The sequence below is a fragment of the Oreochromis niloticus genome, unplaced genomic scaffold (assembly GCF_001858045.2).
Source record: "Oreochromis niloticus isolate F11D_XX unplaced genomic scaffold, O_niloticus_UMD_NMBU tig00000235_pilon, whole genome shotgun sequence".
In the NCBI taxonomy this organism is placed as follows: Eukaryota; Metazoa; Chordata; class Actinopteri; order Cichliformes; family Cichlidae; genus Oreochromis; species Oreochromis niloticus.
The window spans coordinates 801800-827500 of NW_020327097.1; the positions used below are offsets into that span (position 1 = coordinate 801800).

General features: G+C 41.0%; 1 protein-coding gene and 1 long non-coding RNA gene across 2 annotated transcripts in view; one reads left to right on the plus strand and one right to left on the minus strand.

The window, feature by feature from the left end:
* The first annotated feature begins 10243 nt into the window (after positions 1-10243).
* Positions 10244-22488, plus strand: LOC109195604 (uncharacterized). Its single transcript, XR_003217183.1, has 3 exons — positions 10244-10571; positions 10637-12753; positions 21450-22488. It is a non-coding gene; the product is annotated as an uncharacterized LOC109195604 (long non-coding RNA).
* Positions 22489-24047: 1559 nt separating this feature from the next.
* The window catches only part of LOC109195617 (gastrula zinc finger protein XlCGF8.2DB-like), a 2479-nt gene continuing 825 nt past the window's right edge, over positions 24048-25701 (minus strand). Inside the window, exons 2-3 of the mRNA XM_025904171.1 lie at positions 24660-25651; positions 24048-24296 (exon numbers count right to left, since the gene is read on the minus strand). Coding sequence (XP_025759956.1) covers positions 24661-25651 — 991 coding nt within the window. The 3' untranslated portion in view covers positions 24048-24296; position 24660. The remainder of the gene's footprint in view (positions 24297-24659; positions 25652-25701) is intronic.

Below are 25701 nucleotides of genomic sequence, written 5' to 3' on the forward strand. Positions count from 1 at the left end.
CATCAGTTTCATGACCACGTTCTCTGCCAGCCTCTCTCCCTTCTGACGACTGGGGTCCTTTCCCAAGTAAGGAGATGCACTGCAGACATATTTGGTGTCCAAATCCGTGGCCATCCAGAACTTGATCCCAAATTTGTCTGGCTTGGTTGCAATATACTGGGTGAATGGACAACGAACCTTGGTAGGGAACAGCTGTTCATCTATGGTCATGTGTTCCCCTGGAGTGAAACTTTTAGCACAGTTCTCGTTGAAGCGTGTCCAGATGTCGGAGATCGCTGCAAATTTGTCTGTTTTCACCCGTTCTGCCCGCGTGTCCCTGTCATCAAATCGAAGGTGTTGCATAATTGAAATGAATCTATCTAGGGGCATTGTCTCTTTGATTAGTGGCACCAGAAAACTTTCTGACCAGCAATCCACAATGGCACCAACAGGACACATGATTGCTCTTACAAACAGGATTGAAATGAATGCCATAAGTTCATGAACTTAAAGCATAAAGTACATATATGTGTATGTGTGTGTATGTATATATATATATATATATACACACACACACACACACACACACACACACACGTAGATAGATAGATATGTGTGTGTGTGTGTGTGTGTATACATACACCGATATTTTTGAATACACGTGTCCATATTTATGTTTCCAGATTGTTTGTATAGTGCACTTTCTATACTGTGCTCTGTCCACTTTTTTGCAATGACAATGCAGATTTTCCACTTGTGGGACAAATAAATGCAGATTTGCTGTGTGTGTGTGTGTGTGTGTGTGTGTGTGTGCAACATTGGCATTTGTTTACTTAGATCCAAGGCAGGCCAAACCTCTGTGTTACAACCTACATACAAAAGACAGACATTCACAATATATGGGTACACAAGTCTGTTTTATTTCAAAGTCTTTCAAACTTTGAAACGAACCTTGGTAGGGAACAGCTGTTCCCTACCAAGCATTTCTTGCAGCTGGCAACAACGGTCGTGCATTCAGTATAGTTGTGACTTCCGCAAAAAATGTGGTCAAAATCTCATGAGTAAGTTGAAGCATTTCTATCAGGCATTTCTGAAAGTTGTAACACAGAGGTTTGGCCTGCCTTGGATCTGAGCAACTCTGAGTGAGCAAATGCAAATGTGCCAGGCCTCAAGGACAATGGGTGGTTTGCACAACAAAAGCTGTAGGAGAAACAAGCTGACGACCTGTGAAAATCTCAGCAGGGGTGCTTAACACCTCGGGACTTGCACCAGAAAATAAAAAAGCCAGTAATTCTAGGGGGTATTGGGTTTAGGGAAGTTACGCAAATTTGCGCAGGATAGTAAACTTAGTGTTAATGACCTCGGCAAAAAGAAAGTCTCCAGCTCTGTAAATCCACACACTATCAATATTATCTTTAGACGGCAGAAAACACAGTCTGAGGGGGCTGTAGTGACGTGCTAAGAAACTAACTCAACTAATTAGAAACTAACTAATTAGAAATACACTTAATCAGCAGTGGTGATGTTTTATATTCCCCATAAGATCTGGGGACCTTGGAAAGGTGTAACGAAGGGCCAGAGAAGAGAGTGGCTGTTAGTGAATCATCCAGCAGGTCGGTGTTGAAGTGTTGAGTTTTAGATGAATCTGATTTTGTCTTTCAGATCAGGGAAGGAATACAGAAGTCAGGAGGTGGGAAAAAAGCAAAAAGGCAAAATCCAAGCAGAGTTCAGTTAAAAGCTGTGGGGCACAAAGATTACAGGGCAGCAAACAGAGGCTTTGAGACATGTTGTAGACAAAGGTGGGTTGATTGCACACGGGCCTGTTATGTTGTAAACTGTTGGGCTGGGAAAAGGAGAGACTTGTGGTTAAATCACACCTTAATATTGCATAAAAGAGTGATGATCACATCATGTGAACATCTCAAATAAAACCTAATACAGGTACTGTTTCATGTCCACTTTAAACACAGTGACTGCAGGTCCTCCTACATGTGGTATGACTGTAGTTTATTGGCACGTTGTCAGTGCAGATATTTTCACTGCTGCTTATTCTCTGGCTTATGCTAGTTTTGCCCCACTCAGGAAATAAGGGACTAGTTTTTGAGGATTGATTCATAACTCCGGGAGAGAAACAAAGACTTCAATGATGCTGTTCTAGGCTGTCAGTGCTGTGACAGGTCTATGGGAGAGTGCAGCCTGTCCACCCATTTTAAATTTCATTTCAATTCAATTCAATTTTATTTATATATCAAATCACAACAGCAGTCACCTCAAGGCGCTTTATATTGTACAGTAGATCGTACAATAATAGATACAGAGAAAAACCCAACAATCATATGAGCCCCTATGAGCAAGCACTTTGGCGACAGTAGGAAGGAAAAACTCCCTTTTAACAGGAAGAAACCTCCAGCAGAACCAGGCTCAGGGAGGGGCGGGGCCATCTGCTGTGACCGGTTGGGGTGAGAGAAGGAAAACAGGATAAAGACATGCTGTGGAAGAGAGACAGAGATTAATAACAGATATGATTCAATGCAGAGAGGTCTGTTAACACATAGTGAGTGAGAAAGGTGACTGGAAAGGAAAAACTCCTCGTGTGTCATAGTGGTCTGATCAGACAATATATTTACCCTTCTGTGCCATTTCATGTTTAGCTCAGTTATGTTTGTTTAGGTCAGTTATATTTCTTTGTGCAGTCATTTGGTTTGTTAAGTTTGCAGTTCTTTGCCTGAGTTCAGTTTTGTTTCTTTGACATTTTTTATGAGCTTAACATTGATTACTTTTATAAATATAATATTTGGGTTAAATGAATGAAAACTTTGTTTTTCTAATAATTCTTGTGACTCCTTCTGCTTTTTCAACTTGGTTCATCACACAGCCCTAAATATTTGTTTAATGTCCTGGTCAAATATTACTCCAAGGTGTGTAGGAATGTTTAGCTTATTTTAGAGTTTAGACATGTGTTAAGATAGAATGTAGAATTATTGTAGAGACACTGACACTGCCCTCAATATAATAAAGGCCTGATTGTGTCGTGAGCTTAGAAGTAGATTTGTAACTGGATAACTGTGGTCTGGAGGGGAGATGGTATTTATGGCCCCTAGGAAGAGACATACCCACAGTGCTTAACTGATATACTCCCACACCTATATCCACACTCACTCACGTGCACGCACATACCAGGTATGCACACACAGTCACTCACGAGCACTCACATAGACACGCGGGTACGCGCACACACAGTCATTCACGTGCTCGTGCACATAGACACAGACACAGACTTTGCAGCACACATGGGGATTTATGATGGGGTCGCCTCTATAAAGCTGGGTGGAACTAACAAAGGGGTGAAGATTGTTTCAGAGGGACACCGGCCTCGTCTTCCCTTCTAGAAGTGCATGCTTAAATGAAGATGAATAAAGATGAATAAAGATTTTGTAAAAATAACTACTGAAGTTCCGGTGCCGTTTCTGGATCCCTCGACGAATGAAGAACCGGGGCAAAACTGATTTCGCAACAGTTTTGGTGCCGAAACCCTGGGATTCGCTCGAGTCCCAGAGAGGATGAATTGGCAGAGCTGAGATCGTGAAACGAGGCGAACAGAGAGCTAGCTCACATGATTAAAAGGTAAGCACGACCTGTTTATTTTCGAACCGTGCATATTGTTTAAAGTCTAAATTATCTGTTCGCCAAGTTGAGCGTATCTCAGTGTAATTTCACTCAGTAGTTAAAAGAAACGGTGTTTGATCCGTTTTAGTGGCGGTGTGTGATCCGTCTTAGTATTAGGAAAAAGTGGCGGTGTGTGATCCGTCCTCCGTGCGTTAAAGCAGGACACCTGTGTTACTATTAGTTAGAAAGCGGGGCTGGAAGGCCTCGTCGCCAGCTTAGGGCTGTGTGTGTTCCGGGCTTGGTTGCCCCACCTATTCTCGGACGCGGGGATAGGACCTGTGGGACAGGAGATCCAGGGTGGTTACCTAGGGGACCGGGGACGCCTTAAATAACTAAAGCTAGGTGTTGGATCCTAGTCGCGGTTGATAACCTGCATGAGAGTGGGGGCAAGTTGCTTCGTTAGTGAAAGCACGACGGCTTGGCTCACCCCACTGACTGCAGCGTTCAGTGGCGGTCCTAGCCTGTTTGGCGCCCCGGGCGAACACTCCCTCTGCCCCCCCCGCCCCCCCCCCCCACACACACACACACACACACACATAAAACATATTAAGGATTATACATTAACATAAAACTGTTGTCGGAACCATACTGAATTTCGCCAGAGAAACACACACACACACACATATGAAGAGAGAGAGAGAGAGTATGGATTGTATGCAAACGGCTACCAAACAGCCATCATAATTCATCATACAATGAGAACAGGACAAATCAACAATTGACAATGATTAATTACTATTAAAGTCTGTAACATAATGTCTTGTTTGGAATTTAGTCTGTTACTGTTACTATTTTTACCATTTCTTATTGGAGCAACTGTAATCCACATTATTTCCTTAGGGATTAATAAAGTATGATTCTGATTGTTTCAGGATGACCTGCCATTATCCAATCACACATCTGCTTATGTGTATCTTTTGCTCGTTTCTCCTCCTCTTCTTTTCTCTTTTTTCTAAACTAAGCACCTGATGGCTTTGAACTTTTCTTGTCCATCTTCCATTTTGCACTCCATCCTCCAACCCGAGGATCACCACAACATAACCTAACAGACCTACACCTTAGTTCACAGATTCACTTTGTCTAAGGTGTATTTCTGGGATTTCACACAACCCAGGATTCAAATCATGAATACATAATGGGCTTGGATTTACATTATTATGAATGAAATGTGCTCTATTTGGAAGCAGCCGGCCCCCCTCCCCTTTCGACGCGTTGTGTGTGAGACTTTAAATCATCAAACTGTAAATTATAAATTTTAAATTGTCATTGATCCCTTTACCCCGAGTCCTAAAGTGTATATTTATTTTCTTACTCTTCTTATAGTTATTATTTGTTTACTTGCACTGCTGTAACTGGAGCCCCGTCGTCTCGTCTCTCTATATACTCGACTGTATGTAGCGGAGATGACAATAAAGTTTACTTTGACTTCAGCAGCGAGCAGGCGCACCGAGGGCTCTCGCGCTCACTTTTCGCGTATTGAATTTCGAAAAAACACCGGTGCAAATTATAAGTCTGTATCATGATGTCTGGTGTTTTCGTGTTTGTTGGTTTGTTTTTATTTTGTTTTATTTTGCGAGTTGATTAGATGCTGCTCCAGCCAGCCAGAGAATCCCTCGCCGCCCCGCCCTCTCCTCCCTGTGCCGCAAGCAGCAGGTGCACCTCGCAAACGGAGGGCGCCCTTACTCCCAGCAAATGGGCGATAGAAAACCGATCGGTGCCTATGCCATTCCCAATATGCGCTGGCTGATGTCGGGGCAGCATGAGTACAAGCAATTTTTTTTTTTTTTTTGCCGATGCCCGTGATGCCGCCCCCCACCACGATGCCGCCCCGGGCAACCGCCCGTGTCGCCCGTATCTAAAACCGCTACTGGCAGCGTTAGTAAATTGCGTTGTGTGTGTGGAAAGCGCCGTTAGAGTCGGCGTCTCGTTTGAAGTACGGGAGTCAATTAAAGTAACAAAAATAATTTGGGTCTAAAAGTGTGTGTTTGTGGTGTGCAGAAATCGCGGCAGGAGGCCGTGTCGCGAATTGTTGCAAACTGTGAAGTCAATTGGGGGGTTTAATTTGGTTTTATTTTTTATGGGGAAGAGAAACTGCGGTATCCAGTCCGTGGCGCAGTTTGAATAATTCGTGAGGCAAATGTGGCGCGATCGGAAGATCATGAGCCTAATTGTCCTAGTTAGCTTGAGGTGTACAAGAGCGGACGGCACCCGCTCTTTGTGCTGATCAGGGCGTTGTCCTGTGTCAGCAGAGAAGGTGTCTCGCAGAAAGTTTGAATGGGACTGCGAGAAGCATGAGGTGTGTGTGAGCCAGCCTCGAGGGGCGGGGTCACAGGTGGAACAAAGGAGGAGTAAAATGTGTGTGTGTGAGTGAGAGAGAAAGAAAGGTGGGGGCGAGTGACCAGCCTGTGTGTGTGTGTGAATTCCTTGATGACAAAAGAGGGAGAAAAAGTAGATTTGTTGATTTTCTGTGAAATAATGATAGTTAAGAAATCAAAGTGATCAAATAGGAGAAAATGAACTAAAGTAACTAAAGAAAAACTAAACAGTGGATTAGCGTTAAAGTAATGATAAATAAATTGATAAAATTAACAGTGACATTTAAAGGTGACCAAGTACTCAAGGATGAATGGAGAATTTGTTTGCTGATTGTATGAGAGCTGTTGGGGTGAAAGAAAAATGAGGTTGGAGGAGTGAGTTAACAGGTTAATGTGTGCGTGTGAAACAATGGGGTAAAAGAAAAGAGAAAAAAGAGAAAGAAAATAATGAAAACAAAGAAAAATAAAAAGTGTGGAAGTGTGAATGGGAAATTGTCTCCAATTGGGTGAAGCAGTGACACTACAGGTCATCTTCTTCCCCTGCTGAAAGAAAGAAAACATAATTTGGAGTATTGTGGGTGAAAATAATTAACAACAACATCAAGAAGTTTTTTGTGTTTGTGGTTAAGAACAAATAAAATTTCATTGTTGGGGTTTAAAGTCAGTAGAGTTCAAAACAAAATAAGCGGAGATGTGTTGCTTTAGGAGTGATGAAAACATATCCAGTCACAGTGAATAATGAAAGTCTCTCAGTCTGTCGATTACAGGTGGGGAACGGACCTGGATCAATTCTCAACGGGCGGCAGTCGGAAGAAAGTTATAGGTTGAGATCATTAGAAATAAAAAAAGAAACACCCAGCCAGAATTTTTGGCTGAATTGTTTTGCAGCTTCCCGTCCTCATCCTGAAAAAGCAAGCTCCAAGGAAGCTAATCTCTCCCTGAAGACACAGAGTGCACTACCAGAAGCATGAGGATGAACATCAACAGTGGACAGCAGTCTGAGAGACAATACCAGAGTCCTGAGCAGAGAGGTCCAGCAGCACTTTGGGCAAACGGCATCAGAAAGAGAAGATCCATCATCTTGATTGGATGAATGGAGATGCGTTTCCAGCAAGCTGCAACTTCACTGTGTGTGAAGGACCTTTGAGAAGATTGTTGGAGTTTGACACTTGCTGTGTTTGGAGCAAGATGGCAATGGAAGAGACCGTGGGAGCAAACATGGGACAAAACTGAAGAGAACTGACTGTCATTGGACTGCAAAGTGGGAGAGAAGAATGGAGAGAGAGGAGCAGGTGAGGACAGAGGAAGGCTGTTTTAGTGTGGGGAATCAAATTGGGTTAAGGAATCTGGGGAGACAAACGACTGCCTTGAAGTGGAGGATTGACAAAGTGTCCAGACCACCACAAAAGGGGGAGGAAGACAAGCACTGAGGTATGCAAGAGTACTGTTAGAGAAAATGGAAAGGCAACACCACACATGCACATGATATGCACTACAGAGAATACAAAATCATACATAAAGTGTTACACATCAAAAGAGGATATTTGTAGAAGGGGTTAATAACACACAGCGTGGTTGCCAATGGTAACCTGCAAGCATTTGGGGTTTAGCTGTGCCTGACTATGACAGAGATTTTCATTTAGATGTTTCTGAAACAAAATTTGGAGTGAACAGAGTTTTGTTTCAGAAAAAAGGGGGAAGGTACATAAAAGGACACACAGAAATAGAAAATGTATTAACCCGACTAACACACACACACGCAATGAAGCTCATTAGGATCAAACACAATTTTAAGTAGGCAATACTGTTACTATCATCCTGTCTGGTTTATTGAGTGGGTTGAGAAGTGATACATAGACGACTGAATTAGTATTATTTTGGGGAACAGGATAACAGGGATGAACAGAATCCTGCAGCCAGAGTTTAAATGAATAAAACTAGCAGATCTTTTGTTTTTTGTTTTGTTTTGTTTTGTTTTTGTTTCTGATGTATGGGGAAGGCTGTACCATGGCACCAAGTTTTAGATTTGGTGTGTTTTCACCCATTAGAAAAATAATATTCTGGGATGAGTCCTAAGACCAGGCTTCTGTATTTTTATTTAATTTTGTTTTTCAGTTTTATCTGTTATTTTTATTTTTATTTTGTTTTTTGGACAGTGCACTGGGAGTTTTGTTTGATAGTTTTGTTTGACAGTTTTATTTGTTATTTTTCATTTTATTTTTTGTTTTTGAACAGTGCACTGATTTCTGTTTGTGAATTTCTTTTCTTTAAGCAGATCTGCACGACGGGAATTAAAAGCGTTATACGACACGTCGAGAAAACCGTTGCGAGTGAGTTTCTCCAAAAATTACAATGGGCTCTGGAGAAAGCCGCTGATTTGGGACAATTGGAAAATGAGAGTCCCTGCCCAAAAAGGATTCAGCGAGATAATCCGATCTAAAGTTCTTTTTTTTGAAATGACGTCATTTTGCTGTGGGTGGAAATGAAAATGCGATGATAATTTCCACTATCAGCAAAGAAAAAATGAATGAATGAATGAATGAGTGAGAGAAAAAAAAACTGACTGACTGGTAAAAGCTGACAATAGCTGATAAGACTTGACCACTACTCAAGGTTAACCTCCACCTAGACAGGACAAAAGGGTGGATGAATTTATGTGTGTTTCTTTTACAGGAGTAGGAAGATGACAGCAGCATCCTAGGTTGTGTGATGATTTAACCTTTTAAATGCCACTTTCTGTGTTTGTCAATCTATCAGGGGTGTGTTATTCATGGGCTTGTGCGCAGCGTTAACATTTACATTTCTTTTCTACAGCAGAGAGTTAATCATGTGTTTGATTATGTGAGTTACAGCAGGACACACTAATGGTTAATGTTCTTTCTACTACAGGATTACTGGGTTTATGAGTGAAGGGAACTGTGTTTACAGGCTATATGTTGATTATGCTATTACACTGTGTTCTTGGGAAAATGTTGACTATTACAGGGGAGAAGTGAAAATAGTGTGAGAAACATCCTGTGTTGAAATCAGTGTCATTCCTTTTACAGCAGGCTTAACTTTATGACCTCTTACAGCATCTCTGGAACCTGTCGACCTGCGCCTGACCACCAAGATTGTCCATCTGTGCTGTTAATGTTTGTTTTCCTAAGAGTGCATGTAGAGGATTCAGCAGAAAACAGACAAGTGACATGAGAAAACAAATAAGAGATGCAGTGTTTATGGAATAGTTTAATATGGGGCTCATTAGCTGGCCACTATTGAGCTCATAGTGATAAAAATGAGTGGAGTGATAAACTTAAGGAAAGTCACCGATTACATTGTGGACTAAATTGGGATGATTCATGATTTGGGACAAATTATGGCAATAATAGTGATCTGATGATTTGAGAAAACCTGCACATGATACTTGCCTTTTATGCTGAATACTTTATTATTCTTATGATCTATAGTCGGTTGAAAATGTGAAGTTTGATTTAACAGACGTTGTCTTCCAGGATACAGGCTCCAGGTGGAGCTGGGAGTTAGACAAGCTAAACATTTATTTGCTGACTGATGTTTTTACACAGGGTTACAGGTTGGAGTATGGCTGCTCCAAGTGGGAAACCCTGGAGATTGTTTTAGGGAGACTGTGCAACATTCTATGTCTCATTGGGAAGTTGACACATGGTGAAAGCCATGTGGGGAGAGGAGTGTTATTTTTAAATCTGTAGATGTCGTGAGGTGCCATGAAGAGAAGGAGTGACTGAGGAGATCGTCTACAAGATGGGAGCTGAGGCCAGGAGAGAGTTTTCAGGAGGATCAGAGATCACCTTCAGCACAGCAGACCTCGCGCAGGAGATCGTCATGAGGAGACTCTGCACAGCAAAATTTTAAATAAAATGAAAGAGTGTCGACGTTGACATTGAGGAAGACAACTAAGGTGTACGACGTGCTCTGCCTTAAAATCTTCAGCAGCGTTGGAACGTGAGAATCGAGGGATGGAGAGAGCGTGCCAAGCTCCAAAAGTGACAGCGCAGAGGAAGTCCAGCGATGGAATTGTGATTTTTTTTGTGAACAGCACAAATGATTTGATGCTCTGCAGAGAAGCCTTCTGTGTGGGAAAAGATGTAAACAGACAAGCCTTTTATCTAAATTTATATCATGTCAACTTCTCTAGGCTGGTGAGGGGGAATTTGAGAGAAACAGTAGTGTTAGGTGTGATAATTGTTGTTATTGTAACTGTGATTTTTCTCATAAGTGAATTGCCCAGAGACAGACCCGAATCCATTCCGGCGACGTTAAAGGGTCCACTACCTCGTATACATTCGACCTTTGTGCTGTCATTAAATGTAAAGGTTTAAACAGTTCATGGCGGGGATATGATGTCTGGGTAGGTTATAATCCAATGGTAGATATAGAGTGTAATAATCAGAAGCTTGTGTGGCAGGATGAATGTTATCCCTCAGTCCAACCCACTTTCAGCCTGGCGCATTAGGGGGCGCTAGTATAAATAGTGGCCATTCGAGTGTCCCTGGATCGCTTGCCTGTGACCTCCTTTTTGGTCACCTGACTTCCTGTTGGTGTTGCTGAGATTAGTTGCGGGTTACTTTTTTGAAGCCTCCATCGCAGCTGGTAGGTGTTTACTCATTGTAGTGTATATATTACTTTGCTTGGTGGTAAACAGCTATTGTTTGTAGGTCGTAGCTGTAGAAGCCTCCTCTGAGCCATTCTGCTTACGTTTTATGACACGGCTTACTTGGTACGTAATCAACTTCTGTTACGCTCTCTGCCTTCTGTTGTTCTTTTATAGTAATTATTTATTATGCTTTGCAGGAAGTGTGGGCCTTAGTTTTGCGCCAAGCTACGCAAACTGAAGGGCTGCTGCTTTGCTTTGCTGTGCTTTTACCGTCTGTTCCCGTTGCGAGATTTCTTTTCCTGCTGCTGCCAGCTTTTACTGTGGACGTCGGCGTGGACAGCGGCCATATGCCCGCCGGTTATGGGAGTCAGCTGGCGTGCATATTGATTGACCGTTAACTTGTAGTCGTGCAGACGGCAAGTTGGAGCAATACGGTGATTCCGTTTGCTCCAGATTTTAGAGTTTTATCCAGATTGTATGTTGTTTTACTGTTGTTTGTTTTGTAGTTTGGATTTTTGTTACGCCACTGGTGGGAGGCCCTTTTTCTAGCTGTAGATCACCAGTGTGGTCCTGCAGTTGGGTTATCCCCCAGCGCTACACATTAGTTTGTTGTGATATATTAAAATTTTCTTTGTTTCTTTTATTCAGATGCGGAGCGCCGACGTGGAGGAGACTAGGGTGCCTTGGTGGTGGGATCCTTTGCGTGTACACACCTGCCTTGTTTAGTTTATTAGTGTGTGTGTGTGTGTGTGTGTGTGTGTGTGTGTGTGTGTGTGATAGTGTGCTGCACTTGTGTCTTGGTGTGTTTTCTTTTTTAGTTTGTGTGTGGCATCCCTGCCCCTCCACTGGTAAGCCTCAGCTCTGAATACCTTTTTAAGCATATTTGTATATGAATATTTATGATTGTGCTTTTATATGGTGTTTTAAATAATTATTAATAAATTGTTAATTTGTTTATCATTGAACCTCGTCTCTGTACTGAGTATAGCGAACCTAAGTGCCTTTTTGGTGATTTACTGTTACTTCCAGTATTCTCTGGGTGAAATTCCCAGGGTGGCGTTGTCTTTTTAAAACTGTGAAGAGTATTTACTTTATTTCCACCTCGTGCTGCCACACTTGGCTACCCCTATCACGCTTATTGGAAGGGCCCGTGTGAGTACTGGTCTACCATAGTGGAGTATTCTGGCACGTGGCGCCCGTACAAGGACACCACGTGGCAGAAGCTTGGGTTTCAGCGGGACTTCTCAGCTGGGCAGAACCCGTTGACCCTCTCACTGAATGGTTGGCGTGACACTGTGTGGCCCGCTCGATCCATGGTGTACTTATTCATAGGAGTAGACGTCTTAGGGAAGGACCCATACGGTCTGGTTAAAATTAACTTTAGAGATTCTGCACCTGATGTGGCTGAAATAATTAACACCTCCCCCACCATTGTCACTTTCAGAATAGGGCTCACAAATACTTGAGGTAGATTATACAAGACTCAAAGCTAAACAGCTCATTTCAATGGCCACTGGCTATCGTGAGAGCAATTTATGGCTAGACTGGCTCATCCAAAATGCTAGGGAACAGAATGTTTCAGATTGTGTGGCGTGCGCACCTGCCCGCCCACGTCTTTTCACAGAACCAGCTCCTTTATATCCCGAAGACCAGTGGGGATTTGAGTGCATGCTCAGACTTACCAGAGAAGCGGCTTCTGAAGGTAATTGTACTATGTTAGCAAGTTTGTCTCCACCAATAGGTAATGATACTGTGCTTGGTCTTTTCACACTGAGAAGAGCCAACTACACGTGTTTCGACTCTACGGTGTTTTTCCCTGACAAACATGAGCATGAGGCCGGGGAGATTAATGCTGATTGGTGCACTGTTACGTACCTGGTCAGAGGAAAGCTGTCAAGAGACACCGGCACTGAAATAGGCCTGTGGGCACGTGCTGGTTCGTATTATTATTGTGGTGGGTACAGATTGTATGTTAGAATTCCTAGTGGGACTTTTGGTCTCTGTGCCATGGTACGTATAGGTGCACCTCTCGTTTTAGTAGGAGAAAAGGGGATGCGGCTGGCTAAGCCCGGCACCGCTCAACTGACAGCCACGTGCAGACGTCATGTGTTGGCTAAACAGTCATCAGGATCGTTTGACCTTACAATAGGATCACCAACATATATAGATGCTATTGGGGTTTGTGGAATTACAGGGATTATTTTACATAACCATCATCTTATCATTGCATTAATTATCATTTCATCGAAGTGTTTATTGAAGCTGCTGGCATTATGTTATAATTTATATTATAGGGGTTATCATAATCAAATATTAACATTTTATTACAGGTGCAGTTATAACTACTTTAAAATGATTGAGTTAAATATATATATATCATAACTCATATGCTGAGTATATTGGTATAGTAAAAAAGTAGCTGAGCAAAGGCCTGAATGTATTCAGCTTCTTGTTGCATTTGAGTTTGCTTAGTTACAGGTGACGGAAGGATGTCCAGCCCATGGTGACCTCAAAGGCCTTAGATCATCACCATATTCTTAAGAGTATGCCACAAGGAGGAACCTCTGTGTTTGCAGTTAATTCTTAAAATACATGAATGTTCTGTACATGCAAATTATGTGCTTGTAAACGCAAGAAGGGGCGTTACAATACCCTGATGTTATAAAAGCAATCTAGAGTGTATTTTGGGTAGAGATGTACAACTGTTTTGCAGTTTGCACCTCTCCACGCTGCGTGCATTCATTAAAATCAATTGTTTGAACGGCCTTTTCTGGACTATCATTGTTTTACTCTCATCCTCAATTTCGGACCCGTAACATTTGGTGCATTGGCCGGTTGAGGGAGAAAAGTTGGAGAATGAGACTGAGAGGGTCCAAGGTGCTCAAACAGGCAGACACGAGTCAGTGGTCGAAGTGAGTGGACATAAGCCGGCTTATTCAAAGGTAAGGCACTACCTGTTGAATTATTTCCAAACAGTGCTGAATTGGTTCTGACAAAATTGAAAGTCTACTCACTGAAAATTACTGGTGAAAGTCTGTTTTGATTTTGGTGAAAATCTCATGAGAATTGAAGTTGAAGTAATGATAATGTAAGGTTAAGTGACAGTACTGATTAAAGGAAATGCAGTTGGACTGCTAAGGAAAGAGAATTTAAAGTAGTTGGACTACTGAATTTAGGATATAGGTCATTTGAAATCTGTATATGGTCATACAGTTATAATTGAATAGAAAGCTGGGCTTGGACATCAATAAAGTTGGTTTGGTGGTTTCATAGGATGTCTTTAAAAAACATAATTAAATTAATGTAGAACGGAACTGTGGGATGTTCCAGGAAGTGCATTTCTCGGAGGTGACGCTCCAAATTTCTTGAGGACGCTCAGGATTTTCCGTTGGACGGGATAGTCCGATTGGCGATCGTGGAGTACTTGGGAAACTCCAAAATAGCTAGTGGTTGGACCACTTTACCGTTTGGAACGGTTCATGCACTTTTTTGGGCAGTAAAGCTTGGAGCTTGGGCGTTGGACGCTTTTAAATTTACTTAGGATATTTAGGGATTAGAGCAGATACAGTTTGGAACTGAGACTGTCATTGATTATCAAAAACTTGGAGTTTGTCCCTTGGAGGGTTAATTCAAATTTTGTCTAAATTATGTAGGTTGTGCAATTTAAGGCCTTGTAAATATTATTTAATTTATCAGACGTCTCTGTGTTATAATTTCTATGTTTGTATATAGGCTCTGTCTGCCACGGGCACTGCAGCAGGCTGGTTATTTTGAGAGTGTGTCTGTATTTATGTAAATTAGATGCCTGCGACTTATTTAGACTGACATTTCCTGTTTACTAATGAGTAACTAATGACTGACTGCAGAGACTGGGTTAAGGACGACTTATATTGGTGTTTTAAGGGAAGAATTGTTTTTATTTCTACTTTGTTGGCATTACGGTTGTTAATTATGATGACTACTTTATGATACATGTAGAATTGGAGTATGGGTTTTGCTTTACACGTCCTTGAACGACGTAATACTTGTTGAGAGTAATAGGACTCATGTTTTATTGACTCTTTGTAATCACACAGTGTTTTTTGACCAACATTTTATAACAGTTTGTGTAAATACACATGTTGGATTCAGGGTATTGTGTAATGATTGTGTGACTGATGCTACAAAACTGACCTAAAGAATGGTGATGTGTGTGGAGAAGCGGGGTGTGAGACGATGAGAGGTTTCAGTTTTCTTTTTCTTTTTTCTTTTGACTTGCTCTTTCTGATTATGAAAGGCATGTCCAAAATACTCGTATGAAAGCGTATTTTGTGTGATTTTAACTGTGTGAATGCTGTCAGTATTTGATTTGAGTGACTGGGTGATTTGTCTGAGTAAGTGAAAAGGGGAAGTCTGAGAGAGAGAAAGGCAGTGCGTGTGAGACGATTTATGGCGTCTGAAAGAGGTTAGAGCATTTAAAAGGTGTGTATGGAATAAAGGAGTGTGAAATATATTTCTTGTGTGATGAAAAGTAGGATGTGCTAAAGTTTGAAAGTGTTTTTAATTCAAGAAAACAAAAAAACAAAGGAGTTAGATTAGTTTGAGGAACAGGAAATATTGCTCTATGTACCGGGGCTGCAGCGACAGGAAATAGTGAACAGGAACTGTGCATGCCCATATATGGGAACTGAGTGTGTACAGAAAGAACACAGAGAGAGAGATTTAACTCTAGGCACATGAAGCAAATGAAGCCTTTAAGAAAAAATGAATATAATACTAATTATATGGTTTAGTGTGTCAATACAGGTGGGCGTCTTTCAACTTTGCAACCTTGAGTTCAGCAGCAGAAAAGTAGATTAAAAGAATTGGGAGAATAAGCCAGTTTTTGGCTCGAAATTGTGCAGCTGGATCTCTCACTTTGTCCCTGAAGCGGAGAAGAAGTTCAAAGGACAGTTAATCGCCTGATGAAGACCGATAGAACATCGTGGACTTGAATACAGCAGGCAAACGGCAGTGCCACTGATCCAGTAACACTGATGACGACTGACGACCAGCAGCAGCATGTAAGAGTAATGTAACATGTACTGTGAAAATACAGGCTGGGCAGTTGAACAGTGGGATAAAGAATTGTGGAAGAGCACTGGACATTGAGTGATATTTTGCCATGCTGGGACTTAATCTGAAAGAAAGACTGTAAAGAAACAGAGAAGAAGACAACAGCTGAGTTGAGACTGTGTTTGCGGGAGCTTTGAAGCCCGAACAGGACATTGTGCAGAGAGGACCAGTGAGAGATGAAGCTGGACGAGTTTGACTGCGAGAATATAGGATATAATTGGATTGAAAATTGAAACCTGAACTCATGAATTGTTTAGGGATGTCCACCACAGCATAACAAAGAGGTAAACATTAGAAAAGGTAAGAATAATGAAAGAAATAATTGTTATTACCTTAATGAATAGAAAACACACATACAAATTGTTACATGTGAGATTATTTTTGAAATGAATCAGAAGTGAGATAGTTTGAATCTAAAGCTCAGTGGTGAAATGCATAAATTAAATATGAATATATAGGATGCAATGAAGAAACAGCTTACACGTAGTGTACATTAACATGAATACATAGAAATGCAATGAGAAACTCAATGAATTAATTTAATGAAGAAGCAGTTTACACCCAATTAACATAAAATGCAGGGAAGAACACGCTTACATGCCTGGCATAATTGGTGTTTCTGACCAGAGACAGAGAAATGGGTTATTTAACCACTGGTGATAATAATGAAAATGTCTTAGTTTTGTTATTTTCAGGAGTAAAGCAGACTTGGACCGGCTCTCCACAGCAGCAGTCGGAAGAAAGTTAGAGGTTAACACCTATGGATAAGTTAAGGCAAGTTTCTGGTTGAATTGTTCACAGCATGATGTGTCCAGGAACCTGAAAAGCAAGCCCCAGCTCCTGGCTGAAGACCAGGAGGGCGGTAATTTAAGGTGGGAAATCAAAATGTGGGTTAGTAACTCGGGGAAAAAGAAAACTGACTGCTTAACTGGAGAGTTGGGAAGAAGTCTGGGAGACTGTGAAGTCATAGATGCAAAATAACATATACCCATACACACACAAACAGAAAATACATTAACCTTATAAAGACAAGCTCCTGAAGCTTAATGAACAGATATTGATTAAAAACCTGGCTAAGAACATAAGCATATGCAATGAAGATCGGCTTGCTGCTTGTATGAGTGAGAGAATGGTGTGAATGGTTCATAAAATAGATGGAAAAACAAAAGAAAAGTGTCTATAAGAGTGACTCAGGAGTGCTCTTGCACTGAGTGATCAAAACAAGTGATTAGTATAGAAAGAAAATGAAAATAATTCAATAATGTGATAAAGTTTAAACATGTATTTCTTTTGCCAAGTTAAATTGTTGAGATATGGCTGAGTATGCAAAAGTTTGAGAGCTCGTGTGAATGTGGACAGAGGAGCTTGCTGTGTGTGTGTGATTGAGGCCTTAAAGGAGGGGTAGATTGTTCAGAGGTGCAAATTTGATTAGGAGGTTTATAAATTAGTGTTGACACATTGTTGTAAGATCTTAGGCTGAATCTGAGTATGGTAAAGTGCCTAACCGGGGTTATTGTTGTGTACGAAACGGTGCAGCTTTTGGCGAGGTTTTCAGTGTGTCGAACGGGTGAAATTTCAGATTGTTGAAGATTTTTGAGGTTGTTGTTTTATTTTTAATAGAGGGAGTTTTGATAAACATGGACATGTCTATAAGGGCCCATAGTTTCTATAACAGTGCACTTAGAAAAAACCTGTCAGGTGATTTTGTTTTGTGTTTTGATGAGCTAATAATCAGCTCTCTTTTTTCTCATTTTTGTTGTAAGCAGGCCTGCAAAAGAGTGGATAACAGCGCTGACAAAGTAAAAGGATTGCCGCGAGCCAATCCAGTCTAAAAGCAGAAAGAACTATTTTCTTAAAAACAAAGTAAAACAAATAAATGAGTTGATGTTGCTGAGAGTGAAGACTGAATATTTGCGAGATAGTCTCCACTGTCAGCAATACCTGATGGTAATGCGTGTGAGTGAATGTGTGTAAATGGATGGTGACTGGACGGACCAGGCAGACCATAGGTTGGACCGACTGGACACTGACAAAAGACTGGACTAAGGTTGGACACATGACTGATAATTGTTCTGTTTTAACTTTTCTGTTATAACACAGGTTGGATCATAAGTGGAAAACTGAGTATAAAAGGTGATGTTCTGGTTAACACACAGGTTTTTGTTTCTAGGACGTTTCAAGGATGCAGGCTGTGGATGGAGCCAAGAAAAGATTTGACATGATGATTAATTTGATTTCATTCCTTAAATACAGGTTTGAAGCTCCGGAGCATTTATACATAATATGATAGGACTAAACTTTTCTTTTAATTCCCTAACCCGAGTGAAGGATTTTGAGTTTGTAACACATGAGATGTGTCACAAAAAGGGGGGTGTTAATATATGCGATTAGCTACATGAAAGGTGCTCTTTCAGGGTTACTAAGCAAATGTCTACGTGACCTTTCTGAGTTCTGAGAATAACTCTGTTAAGTTGACAGGAAACACGTCGAGACAGCAATATAGGGCAAATATGTTTGAGCTGGTAATTAAATGTGGGGCTTGAAAAGAGGAAGCAAATTTGGTACAGGACGTACTTGAGATGATCAGACGAGAGAAAGGAGAAGAACAGAGCACAAATACACCGAGTTGTTTATATTACAAAGAAGATCAAAAGCTTGTTAGACACAGGTTATAATGGAAGCATAAAAGGGATGAGAGGAACTTTACATAACATAGAAATCCTGCAACAATTCGTAAATTGCCCAAACACAGTGTTCAGACCGGATATGCGCTACCCGTTAAAGGGGGCGAAGAAATCAGGCCTAAGTTTGAAAAATGAAATGGGTTAACTCGATAGAGGATGTTTCCAAAGGTAGAGAAAATAATGTAGGACCTTTTACCAGGAGAAAGCTAACTGTATCTTTTACACTTTACAGTGTGCATTGAGGGAAGTCAGGAATAGTTTAAATTAGGATTGAAAAAAATTAAACTAGGTGAAAAGGGGGTGTAGCAAGTAGATTTAGGGCAGCTCACAGCCTGGCGTAAACGCAAGGTGCTGTCACACAGCTTAAGTTATTTGGTTGATTTATTTTATGACAAAATAATAACAAATGAAGAACAATACAGAATCCAAATCTGAACCAAAGAACAAAATAGTGAAATGTGGATTATTGGGTTTTTCTCTGTATATATGAAGTATTTGTAATGTGTATCTGCTAATGAAGGCTTGTAGAGGCCAGTTTATACTCACAAACAAGTGCTCAGCCAGACTGAAAAACAGGAAGCTTTAGTGCACAAGGCATATTAATAAATATAGACACAAAAAGAGGAACTCCCCATATAAACAACGTTCAAAAATGTGTGAAGTATAAAGTACCGAAATAACACTATATAAGTCACAGTTGATGATTCTAATGTTAAAGAGCTCTTGCAACTGGCGTCTGAGCTGTGCAGAGGTCTCTCTTAAGACAGGTACTTATGTAGGTTAGCATGAGGTTGAGTTAATTTTATACACAATGCATAACTGTGCTTGTTTAGAGTTGATGTTCTATCCAAGAGGGTTTTAAGCTTCACTGGTGAGAGTGTCCAGGTGATACATGTTGAGGGATGATGAGAACATAGCAGGTGAATTGCATGCACGCTTACAAACACACATGATTTATATATAGGCCAGGCCAAAGGCCTGGACTTGAGGTAGCTTTCAACTTTACAGCTCCTATCTTGCAGGAATGGCGGGGAGTGTAATGAATGAATGCAAAACATGCTTACAGACACAATCATAACAGGGGTTTATTTTACAGGGTAAAGGTGGACCACAGGTTGCTTTGTTTCTGCTTAGCAACTACTGAGGTAAATGGTGTTAAAGATAAATATGCAATAAGTGAACAGGAAATGTGTGAGGGTGAGCCGGGTGAAACAAAATGTTGTAGATAATGGAAACTTGTCTAACGGGCATTAACAGTAACCTTGGCATGTTATGTATATGCTTGAGGCCAAAAGAGGCGTAAATCCAGATAGAAAATTTTGAAGTGCGCTCTTTAGCGGAGATTTAGGCTGACATGGGGATGGTGTGCATTTTACTTGGGTTGTGTTTAATAAGACTAAAAGCGTTGCTCACACACATAAAGAGTATTGAGATTGAATAAAGTTAATATAATGGATAGAGCCCAGAACAGGATAATATATAAGTGAAATCAAATGCAATGTGTGATTTCACTTTTATTGGGAAAATAATTAGCCAAGAAATGTGTATTGAACGCTCCACATACTTTGAAACTGCGCAACTCTGAGTGGGCAATGTAATGAAGCAACTGTTACATATTTGCATTAAACTAGCCAACATAGACTCACCACCACATGATGTTGCCCTGCAGCGGGGGCAGAAAATCATTTGCAAACCAGGGATCTTATGTTGATTATCATATTCTTACTTATGTACACACACACACACAGAAGGGAAAAATTTCAAAACAAAACAAAAAACAACTTCGCTTAACCTGTCAAGCACAGGAGCAAAATAAAAATGTCTTTGGGCTCTGTTAAAATTTCTTTAGTAAAAGTGTAAAAGGCCAAACCTAGGAGGTTGGGCAACCCGGAAAGTCCCTCCAGTATCAGGAGTTAATAGTCAGGAAACATTCTTCACTTTAACGCCTTTTTTTTCTGAAAAACCACTGACTCATAGATGCAGACAGACATACAAGTGCACATACATCCAGATGTGCATTTAGACATTAAAAGTGTAGAGGCATGTACACACAGATTGGCAAACCGGTACAGAGTCTAGCTGAAGAGCTTAACAAAGCAGACGTGGCAGTAGGGTTTATCATTTTGCCTGATATGATATTGGGAACCAATTTTGAATAATGACAGGAACCTGAGATGAACACAGTAGGTTAGTAAGGTGTAGCAGAGAAAGGTTGTTTGTTTTCTATCCCTTACAGGAGAAGATTTCCACTAGAGAAGGACCCAGAAAAGGAGCAGAGACCACTTAAGCATGAAGTGTTTTCAAGTGGGAGCTGGTGTTTTATTGCTGGACCACCTAGAGGACATGAGGTTGTTGTCGGATTTGCTGAGTCAGGGGGCGGCTAGAGAGGGTCAGAGCGAAGGTAGTGGACCTGGGAATAGTGTAGTGACGTCTCTGGAAGAGACGTCAAAAGGGGGAATTGTGGAATTACAGGGATTATTTTACATAACCATCATCTTATCATTGCATTAATTATCATTTCATCGAAGTGTTTATTGAAGCTGCTGGCATTATGTTATAATTTATATTATAGGGGTTATCATAATCAAATATTAACATTTTATTACAGGTGCAGTTATAACTACTTTAAAATGATTGAGTTAAATATATATATATATATCATAACTCATATGCTGAGTATATTGGTATAGTAAAAAAGTAGCTGAGCAAAGGCCTGAATGTATTCAGCTTCTTGTTGCATTTGAGTTTGCCTAGTTACAGGTGACGGAAGGATGTCCAGCCCATGGTGACCTCAAAGGCCTTAGATCATCACCATATTCTTAAGAGTATGCCACAAGGAGGAACCTCTATGTTGCATTTAATTCTTAAAATACATGAATGTTCTGTACATGCAAATTATGTGCTTGTAAACGCAAGAAGGGGCGTTACAATACCCTGATGTTATAAAAGCAATCTAGAGTGTATTTTGGGTAGAGATGTACAACTGTTTTGCAGTTTGCACCTCTCCACGCTGCGTGCATTAAAATCAATTGTTTGAACGGCCTTTTCTGGACTATCATTGTTTTACTCTCATCCTCAATTTCGGACCCGTAACAGGTTCCTAGGAGTGTGCCTAAATGAATTTAAGGTAGCAGACCAAATTGCTGAAGGATTTGAAAAGCTTCCCATAATTTCTGCATTCTTTCCAGTAACTCCAAATAAGAATGTGGATTGTATCAATTATGTGCACTATAATGTAATGAGACTGGCGAACTTTACCAGGGACGCGGTTGAAGGGCCTGCTGATCAGTTGGGTCCAACATCTTTAATGGCAGTACAAATCGGATGGCGTTAGATATGTTGTTGGGAGAAAAAGGGGGCGTTTGCGCGATGTTTGGGGATATGTATTGTACTTTTATTTTAAATAACACAGCTCCAGGCAGCTCTGTGACCCGAACTCTGGAAGGCCTAAAGACGTTGTCCACCACGATGTATGAGCATTCGGGAGTGGATAACCTGTTGGAAGCGTGGATGACCTCTGTCTTTGGGCAATGGAAAGGTTTCATTATGTTAATTATGGTTTCTTTGTCTGTTTTTACTGCAGTATTAGCGACGTGTGGGTGTCGTTGTGTGCCTTGTATCAGAGCCTTGTTCGTAAGACTCATCAATCGTGCTGTGGGAGAATCTGATACAAAGGCAGACACCATGTTGCCACTTTTGGGAAATGGGGAGTCACAGTATGAAAACATTATGGTGAAAGATTTAGTGTAGTTTTATCTGCCATGGGGCAGATAAAAAGGTGGATTTGTAGGAATGTTTAGCTTATTTTAGAGTTTAGACATGTGTTAAGATAGAATGTAGAATTATTGTAGAGACACTGACACTGCCCTCAATATAATAAAGGCCTGATTGTGTCGTGAGCTTAGAAGTAGATTTGTAACTGGATAACTGTGGTCTGGAGGGGAGATGGTATTTATGGCCCCTAGGAAGAGACATACCCACAGTGCTTAACTGATATACTCCCACACCTATATCCACACTCACTCACGTGCACGCACATACCAGGTATGCACACACAGTCACTCACGAGCACTCACATAGACACGCGGGTACGCGCACACACAGTCATTCACGTGCTCGTGCACATAGACACAGACACAGACTTTGCAGCACACATGGGGATTTATGATGGGGTCGCCTCTATAAAGCTGGGTGGAACTAACAAAGGGGTGAAGATTGTTTCAGAGGGACACCGGCCTCGTCTTCCCTTCTAGAAGTGCATGCTTAAATGAAGATGAATAAAGATGAATAAAGATTTTGTAAAAATAACTACTGAAGTTCCGGTGCCGTTTCTGGATCCCTCGACTAATGAAGAACCAGGGCAAAACTGATTTCGCAACAGGTGTTACTAGAGGCCAAGGTAATGCCATCCAGAGCAAGTATCTGGTTAGATACCATATTTCTAGGTATTTTAGGGCCAAGTATAATCAGCAGCATAAAGTTAGTTGTCACCCAGGTCTTTATATCAAGCTCTGCTGTGTTTAAGCTATTGATTACTGCGCGCAGGAGAGCCAAAACACACATCAAACATTAAAGTTCAGTTATGCCAGCTTTAACCTTGGGATGCTTCAGCTTCTCTTTTATATCCCCCACACTCAACTCTCTGCATCAGGAAGCTCCTGCCACTGGTCACCCTGGGAGTTTCGTCCTTCTACACCCTAACAGTTAGCAGATAACGTAGTGAAGCATCGTTGACACAAAAATTTGACTGACTTTAAACACTGGTCACTTCAGGTGTTGCTCTGATATACAGGAAATGACATCACGGCTCAAACTCTTTGTCAGTAAACCATTTCTTCATTTAACGTATAAAATTTTGGTTTAATTGTTGCAGGATTTCATTACACAAACAAACTGAAAAAAACCTGCAGAACACATGGATCAATGCATTCAATAAAAATATAACAGGAAACAGATTTCTTAATTAAACTGCTGGAACAAAGCGAACCACTCAACACAAACACTACAGTAGAACAGTTTAGAAAGCTTAAAATGTAACAAGAGGCACATTTTCATTCATAGCTGCCTCATCAGATCTTTACAGAAGACTCCACCTGAACTCTGTGGAGCCGGATCTCAAGGGTTTAAGTCTGACCCTGAAACCAGAAGAGGATCTTTCTGTCTCTGCAGATTCACTGTGATCCAGAGATGGCAATGATTTCAGTCCTGCATCACGCTGATGTTTGCACAGAGAAGATAATTTAGTAAATGTTTTTGAACATTGGTAACAGTAAACTTCATAATCATTATGCAAATTTTTACTCTGTGAATGGTACTCATGGCCATTGACCAGTGGTTGTTGATCAATGCTCATAAGAATTTGCATATTAATGATGAAGAAATTGACCTCACAGCCCATTGTTCATTCATTGGCCGGTTTCAGTCGTTATGCAAATGTACCGTTTACAAGATTAACGTAAAAGCAGGAATCAAGACGTAACAGTTTATTTGTAACATGGAATCGTTTCTGAGTGGAGTATGAACTGAGATTACTCAAACTCTTTCACAGATGAAGTTCTCTTTCATGTGTCTGCGTTCATGCTTAGTATGATCACATGACTGTGAAAAGGTTTTGTCACAGTGTCTGCACTTGTATGGTTTCTCTCATGTGTGGACTCGTTTATGCTTTTCAAGCTGACGTGCACTGATGAAGGATGACCCACACTGATCGCAGACATGCTTTTTAACGCCACTGTGAAGGAGTTCATATTGTTTGAAGTCCTTTGAAGTGGTGAAGCCTCTCCCGCATTCTTTACAGTAGTTCATTTTGTCTCCAGTGTGTCTACGTTGATGTATTTTCAGAGTCCTTCAATGACTTAAAGTTTTTCCACAAAGGTCACAACAAAAGTCTTTCCCACAGCGATGACAGGGTTGAGAACTTGATCCATCTGTGTCGCTCTGCTTCTAAACAAAAACACAAAGACAGTGTAAGTCAGTCCTTCAACATTTTTATCCTGAACGTCACCTGAAATAAAGAGCGTCTCTGCCAAAGTCCAATTACATTTTACTGTTTACATTATCACACTCAGCTCAATTTAATGTGCTATAAAAACGATAAGAGTAAAAACATTAAAGTAATACTAGTTTAATGCTACAATAACAATAACACAATTCTCAAACACTATCCCTAAAAGCCTGTGATTAGAGTCTGAATAATCATTCAGAGCTGCCTTTCCATGCAGTAGAATTGCCAACATGCTAACACACTTTGATGAGCAGAGTTGTTTCAAACAGTCGGGCTGACAAGATAAAAATATAAATACATACCTCACAGTAACTGCACTTGTAGAGTCTTTCTGGTGTGGATCTGTTGGTGTGCTTTCAGGTAACGTGGAGATTTAAAAGTCTTCTCACACAGGTCACATTTATAAGGTCGTTCCTCAGTGTGGGTAAACATGTGACGTCGTAACTCTGTGTTTGTAGTAAACTGTTTACTACACTGATCACAGCTGTACACATCATGTCTGGTGTGAATGCGTAGGTGTGTATTTCGGCTCCCTATCCGGCTGAAAGTTTTTCCACAAATGTCACAGCTGTACGCCTTAATGCCAGAGTGGGTAACTAGATGACTCTGTAAGCTGTAACTGTGAGTAAAAGCTCTGCCACACTGATCACAGGTGTACGCTTTAACTCCACTGTGGATGAGTTGATGTGATTTTAAGTGTGAAATGCGCGTAAAAGACTTTCCACAGTCTCCACAGCTGAACGGTCTCTCTCCAGTGTGGATTAGTTGGTGTCTTTTTAAGCTTCCAGACTTGGTAAAAGACTTTCCACAGTCTCCACAGCTGAACGGTCTCTCTCCAGTGTGGATGAGTTTGTGTGTTTTTAAGCTTCCAGAGTGGGCAAAAGACTTTCCACACTCGTCACAGCTGAACGGTCTCTCTCCACTGTGGATGCGTTTGTGTGTTTTTAAGCTTCCAGACTCGGTAAAAGACATTCCACACTCGTCACAGCTGAACGGTCTCTCTCCACTGTGGATGAGTTTGTGTGTTTTTAACTTTCCAGACCTGGTAAAAGACTTTCCACACTCGTCACAGCTGAACGGTCTCTCTCCACTGTGGATGAGTTTGTGCGTTTTTAACTTTCCAGACCTGGTAAAAGACTTTCCACACTCGTCACAGCTGAACGGTCTCTCTCCACTGTGGATGAGTTTGTGTGTTTTTAACTTTCCAGACCTGGTAAAAGACTTTCCACACTCGTCACAGCTGAACGGTCTCTCTCCACTGTGGATGAGTTTGTGTGTTTTTAACTTTCCAGACCTGGTAAAAGACTTTCCACACTCGTCACAGCTGAACGGTCTCTCTCCACT